Here is a 17,719-nt window from a genome sequence, read left to right as displayed (position 1 = left end):
GAAATGTGACGTCACATCAAAATGCGTAACTTTAAATAAATATAGACAACACGTTCTACTTAATTAAATACTTTTTAATAAATGTTTCCCCTACAACATCAGAGTGCAGCGCCACATTAAATACGCACTACAATGACAATAGTTTAAAGCGATTTGAAGCATGTTTTATTTATTGGGGGGGGCAGAGCTTTCTGACGTCATATTTGAGGGGGGGGTCTGACTTTTTGTGACGCCGTGTGACGAAGGGGGAGGGGGGTCAAAAATCGTGTGACGTCATTTATGGACGGCCCCCAATGTGGATCACTGTTGACATTCCACGAAGTATTACCTCTTTTATCGACCCAGGGGACATTTTAACTGACTTTACCGAAAGAACCAAGAATATGAATCCCTGCAGTCACGAAAGCTTCAAATCGAAAAATGTAACTGGCAACTTTGCAAAACAAATACGATAACGTTGTACATCTCACAAGCTTAAGTGGTGCTCCGTTCGTTGACTCTGGAATGATTCTTTAAAAGTACTGTACTCTGTACATTAGAAACCATAAGATAATATATCTTACAGCCCTTTGTCAATCAACTGCTGGATGAAGGCCTACTCACGCCGTGTCGGTAATTAGGGTGTATGGCCATACTTCATCACGCTGGCCTGCACAGATTGATTTTCCAATCCCTATCTATCCTTCCCGCTTTCAACAAACGGTGCCAATGTATTGTGCATTCAAATGAACGTTCTTGAGTCGACCACAAGGCATCCAGCACCTTTGCGAGTCTATGTTTGTGAAAAGTCTTGTTGTGATCACCAAACTGGAGCAATCAAGTTCTGAACTGAAATAGCAGCAAAAGCTGCGTCACTACATTTTTCCACGGCCGGCGAGTTTGTAGATCCCCTTGTTCTCAAAATAGCTGCGGGAGGGTGGAGCGGCGGAGTCGGGGGACACGACATGGAGCCAGGGGGGGGGGGACACGACATGGAGCCAGGGGGGGGGGACACGACATGGAGCCAGGGGGGGGGGACACGACATGGAGCCAGGGGGGGGGGACACGACGTGGAGCCAGGGGGGGGGACATGACATGGAGCCAGGGGGGGACACGACATGGAGCCAGGGGGGGACACGACATGGAGCCAGGGGGGGGGACACACGACATGGAGCCAGGGGGGGGGACACACGACATGGAGCCGGGGGGGGGGGACACGACATGGAGCCAGGGGGGGGGACACGACATGGAGCCAGGGGGGGGGGGGGGCACTACATGGAGCCAGGAGGGGGGGGACACGACGTGGAGCCAAGGGGGGGGGGACACGACATGGAGCCAGGGGGGGGACACGACATGGAGCCAGGGGGGGACACGACATGGAGCCAGGGGGGGGGGGACATACGACATGGAGCCAGGGGGGGACACGACATGGAGCCAGGGGGGACACGACATGGAGCCAGGGGGGGGGGGACACGACATGGAGCCAGGGGGGGGGGACACGACATGGAGCCAGGGGGGGGGACACGACGTGGAGCCAGGGGGGGGGGACACGACATGGAGCCAGGGGGGGACACGACATGGAGCCAGGGGGGGACACGACATGGAGCCAGGGGGGGGACACGACATGGAGCCAGGGGGGGACACGACATGGAGCCAGGGGGGGGACACGACATGGAGCCAGGGGGCGACACGACATGGAGCCAGGGGGGGGGACACACGACATGGAGCCGGGGGGGCGGGACACGACATGGAGCCAGGGGGGGGGGACACGACATGGAGCCAGGGGGGGGGGGGCACTACATGGAGCCAGGAGGGGGGGGACACGACGTGGAGCCAAGGGGGGGGGGACACGACATGGAGCCAGGGGGGGGACACGACATGGAGCCAGGGGGGGACACGACATGGAGCCAGGGGGGGGGGACATACGACATGGAGCCAGGGGGGGGACACGACATGGAGCCAGGGGGGACACGACATGGAGCCAGGGGGGGGGGACACGACATGGAGCCAGGGGGGGGGGACACGACATGGAGCCAGGGGGGGGGGGGACACGACGTGGAGCCAGGGGGGGGGGACACGACATGGAGCCAGGGGGGGACACGACATGGAGCCAGGGGGGGGACACGACATGGAGCCAGGGGGGGACACGACATGGAGCCAGGGGGGGGACACACGACATGGAGCCAGGGGGGGGGACACGACATGGAGCCAGGGGGGGGGGACACGACATGGAGCCAGGGGGGGGGGGACACGACATGGAGCCAGGTGGGGGGGACACGACATGTAGCCAGGGGGGGGACACGACATGGAGCCAGGGGGGGGGGGGGACACGACATGGAGCCAGGGGGGGGACACATGGAGCCAGGCGGGGGGGGACACGATGTGGAGCCAGGGGGACACACGACACCCGACGAGGATTGTGGCCGGCCGCTTCCTCACCACCACCACGGTGTCTGGTAGCGAGTTTGCGCGCCGTCACGATGAAGAGCACCTTTTAAAAACACAAGTAGCTTAAACATTACACGTGTGTTGTAATAATATAAGTTGGAGGTAATCATGTAAGTTGGTGTATGGGCTGCAATATAAATGGCCGATATAGAAGTGTGACAGGAAGTAAATGTGACGTTAAAGGTTGTGTAGTATGGTGTAAATGAAAGCAACAAAATGACTTTCATAGTTCATCAGTTTCATTGTAATCACTGATCAGACATATTGACTGAGGCGACTCAACTGGACACTTCATCACATTCTGGCAACATCATTGAACTAGCCCAACTTGGCGTGATGCATAACGCTATGAATACTAAACATACGGTAAGTGGAAAAAACATTCCGGGACGCTGTAGAACACAATCTGTCACAACCTTTGACAGATCGCAAGGGAGTTGACCATCGTTGTGGCGGCTGTCAGAACGCTGACAGCTGCCGCTGCTGATGCTCCAAATTGGCGGGAAGCGCGCGCAGCGCTTCCGCTGCTGTCGTCACGCGGCCGCGTTCAAAACTCCCCGCGCCCCGCCCCCTTGGCCGCGGTTACCGCGGCAACACCGGGGCCATCCAATCGCGTAGCGCGCCCGTCGCGAACGGGTGGGGCCGCTCGCTGGGGGGGTGGGGTTGTTTTCAGGCGGCCTTCCCCCCCCCCGGGAGTGGCGGTGTGCAGGTGGCCCCCACCGTTGTGAGGGGGGGGGCGTTTCAAGGCGGCCCGGCCGCCATCACGGTTCGTGCTTCACTTTGCTTCCCGCCATTTCCATCTCTTCCCCGTAAACGGCCACGACCCCCTTAATCCTCGTGCGCGCTCTCCACATTGACCGCTTTAATCAAGGTACATCAATACAACCGATCATCGAAAAGCAATGCGCCGCGATGGCAGGCGTCTCTCGGGTGTTTTTGTTTACGTTCCTTTGATGAGTAATGGGGGGTGGGGCGAGTGGAGGGGGGGCGGCATTGAGCCCAGCGAGGGAGGGGCTGTGGTGGTGGAGGGGGGAGGGGTTGTGGGTGTAAAGGGAGGGGCTGTGGTGGTAGGGGGGAGGGGCTGTGGGCGTGGTAAGGGAGGGGCTGTTGGGGGAAGGGAGGGGCTGTGGTGGTGGAGTGGTCGGGGGGAGGGGTTGTGGGCGTGGTAAGGGGGAGGAGTTGTGGGGGTGAAAGGAGGGGCTGTTGGGGGAAGGGAGGGGCTGTGGGGGGGGGCGCCTTGTAACTGACCCGGGGCTGTTGTGGTCCTGCGCGCTGCTTGTTTTTAACTTCGTTTATTTAATTATTTATTCCCCCCCCCCGTTCCAACCCCGCCCCCATCACCCGCCCCGCCCCTCCTCCAAAACAACCCCTTCTCGGCGCGGCCTCCATGTTGGCTTCCGTCACGCCGAGCGATCGCAGCGACGGCGAGTCCAGCGACGACGACGACGGCGGCGGTGGAGACGAAGGAGACGGGGAGGCCGAGCCGCGGCCCGCCCGCCACCCAATGGACGTGGCGTCCATTATCACGCAAGTGAGCATAGACGACGAGCGCGGCGGAGGCGCCGCTGCTGCTGCATCGCGAGGGAAAGGTGAGAGCGCGGGGTATAGTCGAGTGGAGCGTGGTGGTGGCGGGCGGGGGGCGAGGGGCGAGGGAGACGATGGGAGACGGCGAGCAGTGAGGGGGGGGGCGGCTCGCACCGCGTGAGGGAGAGAAAACGGCGGGAAGCGCGAGCGCGGCTGTTGGCGCCAACGCCGAGCAGCGAACGCGGCCCCCCCCCCCCCCAATGGCTGTGAACGCCGCGGCCTTTTCGCGCCAAGCGCGGCGCGTGCCCGGGCGGGAGGGGGGGGCTCCGTGAGGGGGGAGGGCGGGAGAGGGCGTCCATGGAAGGGGAAGTGAGGGGGGGTTAATGGGGTGGGGTGAGTGGAAGCATGCGGGGTGGGACGGGGGGGTCAATGGGGGGGGTGGAAGCATGCGGGGTGGGACGGGGGGTCAATGGGGGGGGGAAGGGGGGGGTCAATGGGGGGGGGGAAGGGGGGGATCAATGGGGTGGGGTGGAAGCATGCGGGGAGGGGGGGCCCGACGGCCGCGTGTTTTTGTTTTTAACGAGGCGATTGCACCGCGTTACAATGAAAACGTGAGCGCGCTAAAACGTTTAAATCGCTGATGCGTCAGGGTTGGTGCTCGACGAGAATCTCGCTGACGGTGCCACACCGTGTCACGTCGTAAACGAAAACAACCTCTGCCAATTACAAACACAATAAGGCAAACCCCGCACTGCGTGTGTCGTAACGCCGAGGGTAATCCTTGACAAATCTTGCGACATTTCAGCACCGTGTGTCGGCGGTGTTGATATTTTCGTTGAGCGTTGTGTAAATTGGTGGTGGTTGTTGTTGGGTTCGTGGTTTTGATTTCGTATCGTGGTTTGTGTTTTGTGAAGCGACGGCCACAACGCCCGTCCATAGCCATCGCGCCTGCGAGACTCTCAACCCCGTGAGCGACACACGAGGCAGAAACTCTCATCATAAATGAGCTTGACATTGAACCTGTTTGGTGAGATCAAACCTGATACCTCTGGCTCTAGTCACACTTGTAGACCTGAAACAATTGCCAAACTATATCCCTAACTTGAGTCCCTCGTGACCTTGGTCCTACGAATGTCCTTATTTAATTTGTGGCCAACGCTGATTCCCAACTTTGAGGCTGACCCTGGCCTTATCACCTCAATAATCCTAAACCAACTTAGCCCTAAATTATCCCTAATCCGAGTATCAGCCGTCACCATAACAATCTAAACAAGCCGTCTAATCCGAGCGCCATCCGATTGTTGTGCCTCTAATGGGATTCACACGTGTTGCGTCTCATCAGCAGTATCTTGTGGACGTTCGTAACCAAAGCCGAGGTGGCGGTGGTGTTATTTAGCAAAAACTCGTAATTTGATCCCAAAATTAAATCAACTTGTACCAAGTTCATTCCTATCTTTGTTTTCAAATGTGTTAATCCTATTCTGTTTGTGAATGTGTGGACTTTTATTTATTCATTGAGCTCGGAAACGGGGAACTTTTGTTCATTTTACTTCACGTACAACGTTAATGTCCACGCTGTCCGACTATGTCCTCGTTTCACTGATGAGTTAAAAGTAGGACGAGATAAATAACGTCAGCTTGGCAGCTGAAGTCTATTCATGGAATTGAAACTTAAAAAATGCGTGTGTGATTAGGGCGAGGGGCTACCTCGGTTGACACCACAAACGTGCCTTCCCATAATCTTGTTTTTTAGTCCCAAAACTAATATTCAGAATGGTAGTTCGGCCGGTTTTGAGATTGGTATTGCAACCAACTGTGTGACGTTGGAGAATGTGCCTTGAAATAAGGATGTACAGTATTCTGCAAGAGCATTGGTGTAAGGAAGAACAATGTTTGCAATCGTAACCTGTAAATGTATGACCAACTAAGCAACATTCTTTACTCAAAGCACTGAGAAGGCTTTGTAATGATGAATACTACATTTTGTTTAAACATAGGTTGAGAAAACAGATTTTTAAAAGAATTGTTCTGGCGTTCAGCCCAACTGATAAGGGCAGATACAGTAGTCAATCAACACAACATTAAATTAGGGTTTTTTTGCTGTGTCTTACTACATTGTATTGGCAGTATTTGAAGTGTAGATGCATAAGTTATTTTTCAAATCTGTGCCAAAGTACTTGTTGTGAGAAGAACTCCATCATTGCTGTAATGTTTATATCTTTATATCTGCCTTATTATAAGCACGTTTGTATTTAGTTGTTGGGCTTGCTGAAGCCAAATTCCGAAAAATGTGTATATTGGAAGGATATTCTTCAAAAAAAATGTAAAGACGAAACTATATTTGTGTGCGTGTTAGGGTCGTTTAGTAAAGCTGTAGTGAAGAAAAATCGAAACAAGAAAAGCCTGTTTGGCTCATTCTTCAGCTGCTTTCGCAAGTACGATGGCGAGCCTGCTGTCCCCAAAAGCATCGCCATCGAGGCACCCAAGAAGGTGGAGGAGAATGGGGCCCTGCTCAAGGTGAGACCTGTGGCGCGCACAGCCTTCTGTGTCACCGAGTGTGCAGTGGAGAGCCGAATTTCCTACGATGGTGAAGTTATTACAAAGGCCAACTTGTGTGTGTGTGCTTGCTTGTTTATAGCCCATGTAATGAACACCCAGGCTCGAACATCTGACTCGCATTTATCAACAAAAAGCTTTTCTTAGCAGTGTGTTGAGGGCACCGTAGAGCCAGCTAAACATTCATTGGAAGTACTAAATTTAAGCCCGTGTGGTATACCGTTGACGTTTCTCAAGAGTTTTAGGTGTACTTTACGCTTAGACTTCTCGAAACCTTTCGCTCGACCAGTGCTCGCATGGCGGTGTGCAGCGTCCAGTTTAGTAATGTGTCAATGATTTTCAAGTTTGAACGCATAGTGAAAAGGGCTGAAAATAACCTCAAGCAGTTTGTATGACATCTGAAGAAGTGCCAAAGGTATTTAATGCATATAGAAATGTTTGTCATTAACCTTACCTTTAACTTAAATGAATACGAACTTAGTTTGTGGTTAATGCCTTGTAACTTTTATACTTAACATCTGCATGGAACAACCTTTATTTAAAATAAAATATCCTGTTTGGATAAGTTTATCACCGAGACACAACGGTAATTGCTTGTAAAATAGAAGTGAAATGTAACCCTGCTGTGAATGCCACTTGCCCCTTGGGTAGTGTTGCCATTTATTAACTGCCCTCTATAAACGGTATTTATCACCCTGAACGTGCATCTTTTTTGTGTAAATATTTCAAATAAATTGTTTTTAAACTACATTTATTTTTGGGGGGAAAATGTGTACCTTGCCAAGAACATTGCCTCACCAATGAAGTACATTGGTTCACTTTCAGTCAAAGGCATTGCCTAACCACAAGGGTGGATTGCATTACTGAGGCGGGTTTCTCTTTCTCAGCCAGTGGAAAGGCCACTTTTACCAGAGCTAAGGCCCTTGGATGAAGGGAAGAAGTGTATGGTCATCGATCTAGATGAGACCCTGGTGCACAGCTCTTTCAAGGTATGTATGGTCCCACGTGCATATTGATGAATTGTATTTTTCTACTGATATCTCGTTGTTGAAACCTTAATGGCTGTGATGCTAGGCATTGTTGGATAACCTATAAATGTCATTTGGTGATCATATGTAGACTATGACACTTGGGCTGTGGCACGACTAAAAAGTATTCGATTACCACAAAAATAATTAGCATAATTGTCTTTATTGGTCAGATTTTTAAAATATTTATTTTGCTTTTGTAAAGTTTTCCATCTCTGGTAAATATTCGCTGGGTCTGCAACATTAGTTTTTGGTAAATATTTAACGTTCAAATATGTTTATCCTTATTAGAGAGTTTTTTCAGTTGCAAATTGTAATTTATGGCTCTTAGTTTATTGCCTCTGAATTGTAATGCTATCTATGGTTTATTTTTAATGTATCTCTACGGCTAAGTATTCATTACTCACGTGAAGTAACATTATATCAAGTCGCATCTAAACGGAACAGTATGTGTGGCAAACTTCTGTCTCCGCTAAAGTCATCATCCACAAACATGTTTAAACACACTGGTCGTAGAGGTTTCATTTTGGGGTGTTTTATCCTTGGATTAATTTGTCAAGTGTGTTTTTATCTTACAATGCAGATAATATTGTACAGTAATATTCTTTAAAAGTTATTTTGTAATGTATCTTAAAGCAAAAACACACAATGGCAGATTTCCCTTCCATAGAATTAAACCAGGAACTATTTTTAAAATAGAGTAGTCCCACTAGTGCTTCTAAGGACATGTGCACACTATATCATGTTGTTCACCTTATATATTACAAATTATACTATGTACTTTTATGAAACCCTAAATCCTGACGGTCGGAATTGGCGATCTGTACGGTTTTGAAAGTCATCAACTGGATTGCTTCACAGTCTTATCTGCAAGCCCATGTTCTGTATTCTCTGTGGCTACAAAGACGTTCATTTTATTCGTTTTGTTAAAATATTTTACTTTAATACTGGAAAGTCAACATGATTTAAACTTGCAGTTTCTGTGGTGACAAGGCACATTCCAAATTGTGTGTAGAGTCAACTTATTCTCCGAAACACGGCAGTATTGAGCAAAAATTAGATAAAGTATGTTTTCCACGTCACATGCGTGTCCAAACTGATCGCATGGCTTGCAGTCGCTAGCCACATTCACCCATAGGCGTTTTTTATGTGTTGACTGCGTCTACTAAGAATTTACATCTGCTGTTTAAATTCTTGATTGTACAAGTTGTGCAAAAGCATCCACTGAGATGACTTGTGTCTTTTACATGCACAAACTATCAATTGTAAAATTCTACATACATACAATATTATGATTCATAATTGGTTTATTTTGGGCGAGGTCGTGTAGATATGTACTGTATATATTTTAAAACTACCACCATCTACCACCCGATAGAGCCAATAAAATGAAATTGTCACATGGGCAAATATGTCAATTGAATTGGTTCAGCAAACTGGAGAAACGTTGAAAAGCAAGCAAACTATATGGGCAATTTTTTCCAGCACCGTCAGGTTTTAACAAAAGCTCATCTCTCGCGTGTTTAACATAAGATCGGCTCTCATGTAAGCGCTGAGCTTTTTATTAACACCTGATGATGCTGGATGTTATGAATTAGCTGCCAAATTGAGAAGCGACATTACTGAAGTTGCCAAAGGCACAAACCTTGTTACCATTGTTATTCAAACCTTGAATGTGTTATTATGAATCACTGGGGCTGCTTATAAATTGTTTTTTTTGCATATTTGAGTTTAAAATCCAAACACTCTGCACATTAAATATATTGGCTTTGAATGAAAGATTGAATTACATTAGACCGTTTTAAAACAATATATAGTTTTAAGTAGAAAAAATCCTGTTGACACGCATGTTCCTTGATGCTTTGCCAATGTACATATATTTTTGGAAACAAGCACTGTACTGTATACAATAGCATTTTTCTTGGAAACATGAGAATGGCATAACATTTGCATTTGGCTTGTGTCCCTAACCTGTACATCTGCCTCAGTATCAACTTTTACACAAAAGGCATGCTTATACAGTGAGACAATTGTTCCAATATAGTTATTGTTATATGCTGCTTACTTTTTAATTGTTTTCTTTCAGCCCATTGAAAATGCAGACTTCATCATTCCAGTAGAAATTGAGGGAACAACACATCAGGTAAAGCAAGAGCTCGTGCACTAAATTACATTTCAAGTGTAAACATTGTTTTGAACTGGTCATGCCGATAATATGCTTTAGATTCACTAAGTGTGTGGAGGTAAAATCTTTAGGCTGGCACCCTGTTCAAGTAATCCAGGATAGGCTGTGTTACTCGTGGGCCTTTCCTCGGTTGCTTGATCCGGGTGTAGTCTGCAAACGTCTTGTGCTCTACCTCTATTTAATGCTTACAATGTATACAGCCAACATTTTTATTGCTAGACACTAGTCAGTACCTTACAAATTGTGTCATTTAAAAGTTTTCTTCCAAGTGTACAAAAATTCTATATTATAAATCATGTCATAATTAACTTAGAGTACTAAAACAAGTTCCTGTAACCAAGAAATTAGAGTTTAAAAATGTTGACCTCAAACGGCTTTGCATTTTAGTGATAGCATTTTTAAAGTGTGCACTTGGTACATTAGACCATTGTTTTATTTGTACATCATAATTTGCTCCAAATAGGTAGCGTTTTCACTGGATGAACAGTTTAAAACATGTATTAGCTGGCTGTAATTTACAAAAACTATTGATTTAACAACATGGGGTTTCTCTTTCAAGAGCGATATTTGTACTATATTTCCTGCAAAGCAAAGGTGTAGTGGCTTATTAGCTGTATATATCTTACAGGTGTACGTGATGAAGAGACCTTTTGTGGACGAGTTCCTTCAGCGCATGGGAGAACTTTTTGAATGTGTCCTCTTTACTGCTAGCCTAGCTAAGGTATTTATCATAAGTCTTTAAATCAACAAAATACAATCTCATTAACATTTTAACAACATATACAACATGATAATCAATGTCTTATGATGTTAGTCTGCATGCACATTTTAGAATGCAAAAGTCCATGTCATGGGATAAAAATAAATTTCCCTATCCACTGTAGTATTCCGACTGATTAGCATATTCATTTTAACAATATTAAGGCGGAAGCTTTGTTACTTTTGAAATGTGGTATTTCTGGATCAGCAATTCCATTAATGTGATCTGCTTCGGTTTCGCTCGACTGCAGTGCCTTGTATATTAATGTCCTGTGCCTATGTCTGATCGATCCCCTATCCACCTGTTGGTTGGGTCGTATGTGAAAAGTACGCAGACCCAGTGGCTGACCTGCTGGATCGATGGGGAGTGTTCAGAGTTCGTCTCTTTCGAGAATCCTGCGTCTTTCACCATGGCAGCTACGTAAAGGACTTGAGTCGACTCGGCCGTGATCTCAGCCAGACCATCATCATCGACAACTCGCCAGCCTCTTACATATTCCACCCGGAAAATGCGGTAAGAAATTGTGTTTTGCTTCCTTGCAGTTACTGATGTGCACATTTCACAGTGTTGTAAATAAGTAGGTACAATATAATGTTTTAATTATAATGTCACATTCCATACTTCACTTATGAAGTGATGTATCCAAACTGGTCCTGCCCTCAATTATCAACCCACACTGACGAGTTTAGTGAGTTGGCTAAACAGCCCCCTTGATTGACACAGCGTCAGGAGGCCTTTATTCAGCATTGTATTGACATCGGGGCGAACATTACCATTGTTGTAAATATTTAAATGATATACAGTGATGCCTGAACTATTCGCATTAATGCTGGTGGGTGGGACAGCAGGGGGCGTAAATGCAATGGGAGGAACAGTGTTAGTGGCACAACGCAAGGGCGCATTTCCCTTAAACTCGTCAGTACGATAATGTTCAGTCTAATCCTTACGTGATTTGTTCTTTACAATAATGCATAATAGGCTGGGCAATACATTTTGAATGGACAATTGTTTTTATTTCACTTTCACAATTGTTTTTATATCCCCATTTAAAAGTGTACAAAAAAATTGAATGATTGGATTTCTGAAGGGAGCCTAATAAATGAGCTCCACTTTAGATTGGTCTGTTTCAGTTTTATACATTATGTATCATTTAACATTTACAACCAAATCATGCAGAATCTTACCTGATCTTGTTATAACCCACGGGTTAAGCAGAGATGAACCTGGCTAGCACTTGAATGAAAGGCTGTCTGGGAAGTGAACTTTTGTGGGTTTGGGTGGAAATGACAGTACAGCATTAGATTCTTAGATACCATCCATGGGTTGTTTTTTTATATATATAGTTTTATTCCTAAATACCAATCACTTTAATTCAATTGGCCAAACATCCTATTGCAGCACTCTGGACAAAAAATATATATTTTCATCATTATTATTATTACAGGGTAGTGTAAATAGAGTATAATACTTAAACAATTTCTTGGCTTTTAGTTTGCATTGCCACTGTCTTTGCCAGGTCCCAGTGGGTTCATGGTTTGATGACATGTCCGACATGGAGCTGCTGGACCTCATCCCACTCTTTGAGGAGCTCGGTAAAACCGAGGACATCTTCACCATCCTGCAGCGTCATCGGCAGAGGTAGCGGCCACTTTCAAAAGAGCTGCGTCGGACACCAAAAAAATGAGACTGCGGCAAAGTTATTTCCAGCAATATTCTTTACCAAATTAGACTCTCGGTCTGTTGTCCAGGTGACTGTAAGCAATCGGTTAGATACTGATTGAACATTATTGGTGAAAATAACCATCTTGTCCGCGGCAAGTACTAATGAGGTTTACTGAAACTGCCAGTTAATGACCTGACATTTTGTTAGGAGTTGTCACTGTCTCGTGTTGCTGGTGGTGGATAAAAGTGACTGTCTTTCCAGTCTTCCCGAGATCAACTGCATGCCTCTCATTCTCATTGTTGTGGAAAACTATCCAAATTATAAATCCTGTGCCCTCTGGGGGGGGAGGGGGAGTAAGCTCGCTTATAAAGGTGACTGTGCCATCAAACATTTTCTTGCTTCCTCCTGAGCCTTACCTTTTATGCTGTTGCCTGCCATTCACCAGCACCACAGTTGCTCTGTGTGTCAATTTATTTTACATTAAACAGCTTAATTGGTTGTGATTGGCTTTTATCCAAATTCACACACACTTGGAAGATGTATTTTCTCTTATCCTGGAGACTGGGTTCCTCTTTCATAATATTATCAAGAGTTGATGATACAGTATGACTGGCTCAACAGAAGATGTTGCCACCAAACTGCTATGGAAAACCTCTGCAGTTTTGAAGAGACTTTGCACAACGGTATCACTAGGGAAGCTGGTGGTGGAATGACATGACGTAACATGTCTTCATTGTGCCAGAAAAACAGTTTTTTGTTTTAAGGCGTTATTATATAGATATTTACTTTTTTCCCTTTTATAACTTAAAATCGCGTTGAGTGTATTGTGAACGTTATATGGGAAGTTGGGAGGGCTTTTTAATGTCTTAACTGTTACAATGTTACTAGGATATAAAAAATAATCTATTTTTGCAATTTTGGGAATTCGGATTCAAGTCCTTAAGATGCTGTAAACCCGTAAAGCACTTGCACCTTAGCGGTGTGTGCTTTTTAAGGCTGTGTTTGCATTTGTGCATGTTTTTTAAGTCATGAGTGTAAAATTTGTAAAGCTTTGGCAAATATTGTATGTGATAAACACCAGTGTTTTCATGTTTTTAGTTTGGTAGGACCAAACAATGTCTGGCTTTATTATTGATCTCTACAATCCCTGTTATTGAGGACCAATGCAACGAAAGGTTCCGTATTGTGAAATGGCAAACCATGACAAAATAGCTAATTTAGTGTGCTTTACATTTTGATTTACTCTTTTTTATTTTTATCCTACACATTTGGTTTGTTTTATAATACCTTTTAAATGTGGACCTTTATAATTTTGGTTGTAGTAAAACTTTGGCATTAAATATAGCAGTTACCATTTCACAGTAGCTTGTATGTGCTCATGACATGTTTTGGTTTTTAGGTGCTCATTGAGTAAGATACTAATTTATTTTATATTATCAAGTGTGTTACATAAAAACACCTGGTACCACTACAATCTTTTTAAATTATAGTGTTAACGAATTTCATATATCGTTTAAGGTTGCTGTCAATAAAGGACGTATGAGGGTAGATTTTTGTTAACGTTGCTGTCATCTCTGCGAGATATTACAAGAGGGAAAACACGACCACATTGCCGGACACGGATAACATATATTGTTTATTACCAAAGCAAAGCAGACTTACATTTAGTTTAGATTTTTTGGTATGGAATAAATATGTAATGCTTTAATGCGAAGTAATATTTTCCTATAATTTTTCTCCAGTATTCAAGTGACACGTTGGTTGATTACGACTACTGCGGGACACTTCATGGTTAGATCATAATAATTTGGGTTTTTAAATTTGTGTTTGAAATTGCAGAATACAGCTGTGATCCCCCAGACCAGTTCTTGTGAACCTGTTAAGGATGACACAATTGCTCTTCCTATTTCCAAAAATCATTGCCAATATACAGGATCAGCTGTGCATTGGAGAGGTTGCATCTTAGTAGGAATATGAACAAGAGATGCAACTGCAGGGTGTGCCAATCTGCTGTACTCCCATCACAAACTCTTGTTCACAACTGCAGGGAGACCCAATGCGCATTGGCCTCATAGGTGTGTCACAAGGACATTTTGAATGTTGCAGCCTCATGGGTTACATTCATGTCATGAGTTTACGTGCAACATTGTCAATTTATGATGATAGATGTGCCTAGGGTGAGGGCCTTAGATGAGGTTGAGAATAACTCTGCCAAGGTTGGCCTCTGGAAAAGATATCGATTTGGGACCAAGAGAGTATACATATAAAGCACTCAATTGCTCCCAAAATTTCTGGAATACTGCTTCAGAGGCTGGTGACGGATGCTCCCCTGGGCATTCTAGAGCAGATCAATGTATGACCCACAACTATATTAAACATGATGAACCATTGGTAAAAGGTCAAACTATAGGATGTGACATTAATCCTACTTGATCGTCATTGGCAGGAAATAGTAGTTATGAGTGAAAGAATGCAGATAGGCATATTTCATGATGATCCATACTGGCCTTTTAAAAGTATTTTATCCTGAATTTTAGCAAAAATGTTATGCTTCATAACTGTGCAGTGGGCTTAGTGGTCGCAAAACCTTAGGAGGCACAGGAGAAAGCATTTAATCACCATCAAACAATGCATCCAGATGCATTATCCCCTAGCTAGTATAACTAACTGCATATTTTAATTCATAAAATAATGTCAATATGGTGATGTGAAATATTTTTGAAATCACTTAAGAGACATACCCAAGCCTCTTTTGTAAAAGTTGGCATTCTTTATGCCAATAACCACTGAATCGACGTTAATTGAGCACAATAAAACCAACTAGGGGTAATTCCAGCCTGGAAACACCAAAATCACATTCATGGACCTACCTAAAATAGGGTTTCATACTTCCTGTGCACTTGAAGGACGTTGCATAGTTGAATGCTCCCGAACCACACTTATAGTGGGATGGTAGGAGAAAATCTCTTGTTCCTGCAAAGATTATACATGCAACTCAATATGTAGTTGTGGAAACGTGGTTTACGGTGCAAGAAAAAATGTATTTTGTTGGAATGGTCCTACAAGTAGGGTATGTGCCAATACTGAGAAAAACTCATTTTGAACATCACTAGAATTCAAGGAATGGTTACAGTCCTGATAGTTAAAACATGCTGTGTAGTTATCCGAGGCCAGAGCAGGCAGAAATTAAATGTTGCCAAGGGTTGGCCATAGCAACGTGGAGATGCGTTCAAGAAATCCGGCTGAAACTCCTATATGGCTATTTTGATTTCAGACGGGAGGCTGGATTATGGTTAAAAAAATGAAATTATATAAATATTACAAAATAATTCTTACATGTTTTTTCTCTTCTATTAGTGACACGGTAACAACAAACATTTTGGCAGCTTTCATTTTAATAAGTGCCTAAAAACCAAAACATTGTGTAATTTATTATTTGTTAATTTGTCTGGAATGGTAGACCAATTAACACTGTTGTGGGTGTTTTGATAGTTAAAAATTATTTACACCTAGCATATTACACTATCGATTTTTGGAAGGGTGCGAGAAGTTGGGCTGAAGTGATCACTGCTGTGCCTATACCAACTAAAACACTGTGCTATTAAACACAGCAAGATTTCAAGACTTGAAATTACATTCTGCACAGTTTGTCACAAATTTGTAATATAAGGTACTCCAGGGGTTCCTTTTTTTAGTTTGTAGTCAAATGCTTTTAATACAAGTAAATAAAGCCATAACATTAATGTTTAATTTCTTTCTGTTGTGAGTTACAGTTTATGATGCTGATTGCTTAAGTACTGTAAGTACTTGTTTTTAATAAACCTTTTCATGTATGACTTGGTAAGCCCTTTTCTGGTGTAAACATTTAACCGAACATATGTGCTTATCCCGGTGCAGTATGATTGGTGTGCAGTGCTGCTGCTCGTCTTGCCAACCTCGTGCTATCCCCAGTTCCCCTGCATTCGAGTGCCAGATTCATCATGGGCTGGGTTGTGAAAAAATTGTTCTGGGGAATGGGAAAACACTGGTGGGTTTTTTTAAACCATTCTCCCAAGATAACCACAAAGGATGGCAAAATAAATGGTCAAGTTGTATCAGTAATTACATAGACACAATCATGTCACCGAGTTCATAAAACTCCACCTTGACTTGCACAACAACCACCTTACCCAGCGTTTTTATCTCCAAGCTACACCAATCTCAAGTCACCATGTTTACCGTGTGTCATGTTTTCTGCACACTTAAACATTACCATAATCAGATTTGTTTAATGTTAAGGCGCATACACTAGGCAATCCCCTAACCCTTAGGATTCAAGATAACTGAGCCTTCACATAGGGTTAACCTAGACTGCGGCAAGGTAAGGTAAAAGGTACAAACAACGAGCCTACCTTTACCCTACCTATTACCTTACCACAATACAATCTACCCTTACCTTTTACCCTTTAGCAAGGTAAGGTAAAAGTTCAAAAGCAACGAGACTACCTTTACCCTACATTTTACCCTATCCAAATTACCCGATTACAGGGTAATTACTGGGGTACTACACATGAAAAAGGTTTTGACGCCGACGTCCCGACCTCGCTGCCCGGGGCGAGCACGTTGTGTTGCTTCTTGAGGTGGGCTTTCCACCCCGTCGCGAGGAAAACCACTTGCAGCAGTGCACGCACTGCCGCTTCCCTTGCTGCACATGGGGATCACCCTGCATCCAATCGTGCGTGTTCTCCCACGGGAACGCATGCCGCTGCCTCTTGATTGCTGTTCGCAGCGACCCCGAAAATGCCGTTGCTGGCATCCTCGTCCTCTACCTCAAGAACGTGGTCCGTCTCCAAACTGGTTCGACATCAAAGGATTCAAATTCTAAATGGAGGCCACGGACGACGCCACGGAGCTATTAGCGAGCGGTAAACGATATTTACCGGGTAAAACTTCACGCTACCTTTACCCTACCAGGTAATTCTTCAGCGCTACCTTTACCCTACCCTTTACCTTACCTCTTGGCATGGTCGACACCTTTATCCTTTTACCCGGTAAAAAGGGTAACTTACCTTGCCGAGGCCTATGTTAACCCGTAACCTACGCCCACGTACTCTTCCAGGTATAGTTCAAAGCCGAGTCTACAAATACGCACACTCACAACCGCCATGAGCCACCAAGTAACGGGACATCACCGCTCTTTTCTAAGCCTCGTTGCACTTTGAGGCCATGCGAAGTGTCAGGCCCAACTGGCAGGCGGTCGTGGAACGGCAACCCCAATGTGATGAGTTAACCCACTCAGGATTAGATGCACCACTTGCGCTCACCACGCTACTACCACCTTGCCGTTGCTTGAGCCACCCAAGGCTTCGCATACGAATATTTTGGGACAGCTGATGACAACAAGTCGCTCCAGGTTCCGCTTTTCACTCGGGAAAGCCTCGGGGCTCTTTACCAGGCGGGCCCTGCAAGGTTTTTGCAGTAGAGGGCGATGGTTGTTGTGCAACATCCTAATCGAGTAATTTTGCGTGTAATTTAAATTTGGCCCCGATTCTATTCTTGCAAATGCATCACGAGGCGCTCGTAGGGGGTTTCCTGCC

General features: G+C 45.2%; 1 protein-coding gene across 3 annotated transcripts; it reads left to right on the top strand.

The window, feature by feature from the left end:
- The first annotated feature begins 3,194 nt into the window (after positions 1–3,194).
- Positions 3,195–15,976, top strand: LOC144946301 (CTD small phosphatase-like protein). Of its 3 annotated transcripts, none has more exons than XM_078875244.1 (8): positions 3,195–3,298; positions 3,838–4,016; positions 6,308–6,468; positions 7,395–7,496; positions 9,622–9,678; positions 10,349–10,441; positions 10,808–10,993; positions 11,997–15,976. In XM_078875244.1, exons 2-8 carry the CDS (start codon positions 3,932–3,934, stop codon positions 12,120–12,122), a joined length of 810 nt encoding a protein of 269 aa, XP_078731370.1. In that variant the 5' UTR covers positions 3,195–3,298; positions 3,838–3,931; the 3' UTR covers positions 12,123–15,976. The 3 variants fall into 3 exon arrangements, with proteins under 3 accessions (XP_078731370.1, XP_078731462.1, XP_078731315.1); XM_078875336.1 differs by having other exon boundaries at positions 3,239–3,298; positions 3,847–4,016; XM_078875189.1 differs by lacking the exon at positions 3,195–3,298 and having other exon boundaries at positions 3,744–4,016.
- The last annotated feature ends 1,743 nt before the right edge of the window (positions 15,977–17,719 follow it).

This window comes from Lampetra fluviatilis, chromosome 1 (assembly GCF_964198595.1).
Source record: "Lampetra fluviatilis chromosome 1, kcLamFluv1.1, whole genome shotgun sequence".
Lineage (NCBI taxonomy): Eukaryota > Metazoa > Chordata > Hyperoartia > Petromyzontiformes > Petromyzontidae > Lampetra > Lampetra fluviatilis.
Note: the sequence above shows the minus strand (reverse complement) of the source record. Positions and strands in the feature narration are given on the sequence as shown.

What these genes read in the sequence shown, in the direction of transcription:
- LOC144946301 (XM_078875189.1), top strand. Translation starts at nt 3,815, where the DNA reads ATGTTGGCTTCCGTCACGCCGAGCGATCGCAGCGACGGCGAGTCCAGC. An exon ending in TGCTGCATCGCGAGGGAAAG is followed by an intron (nt 4,017 to 6,307) that starts GTGAGAGCGCGG and finishes TGTGCGTGTTAG; the next exon opens with GGTCGTTTAGTAAAGCTGTA. An exon ending in AGAATGGGGCCCTGCTCAAG is followed by an intron (nt 6,469 to 7,394) that starts GTGAGACCTGTG and finishes TCTCTTTCTCAG; the next exon opens with CCAGTGGAAAGGCCACTTTT.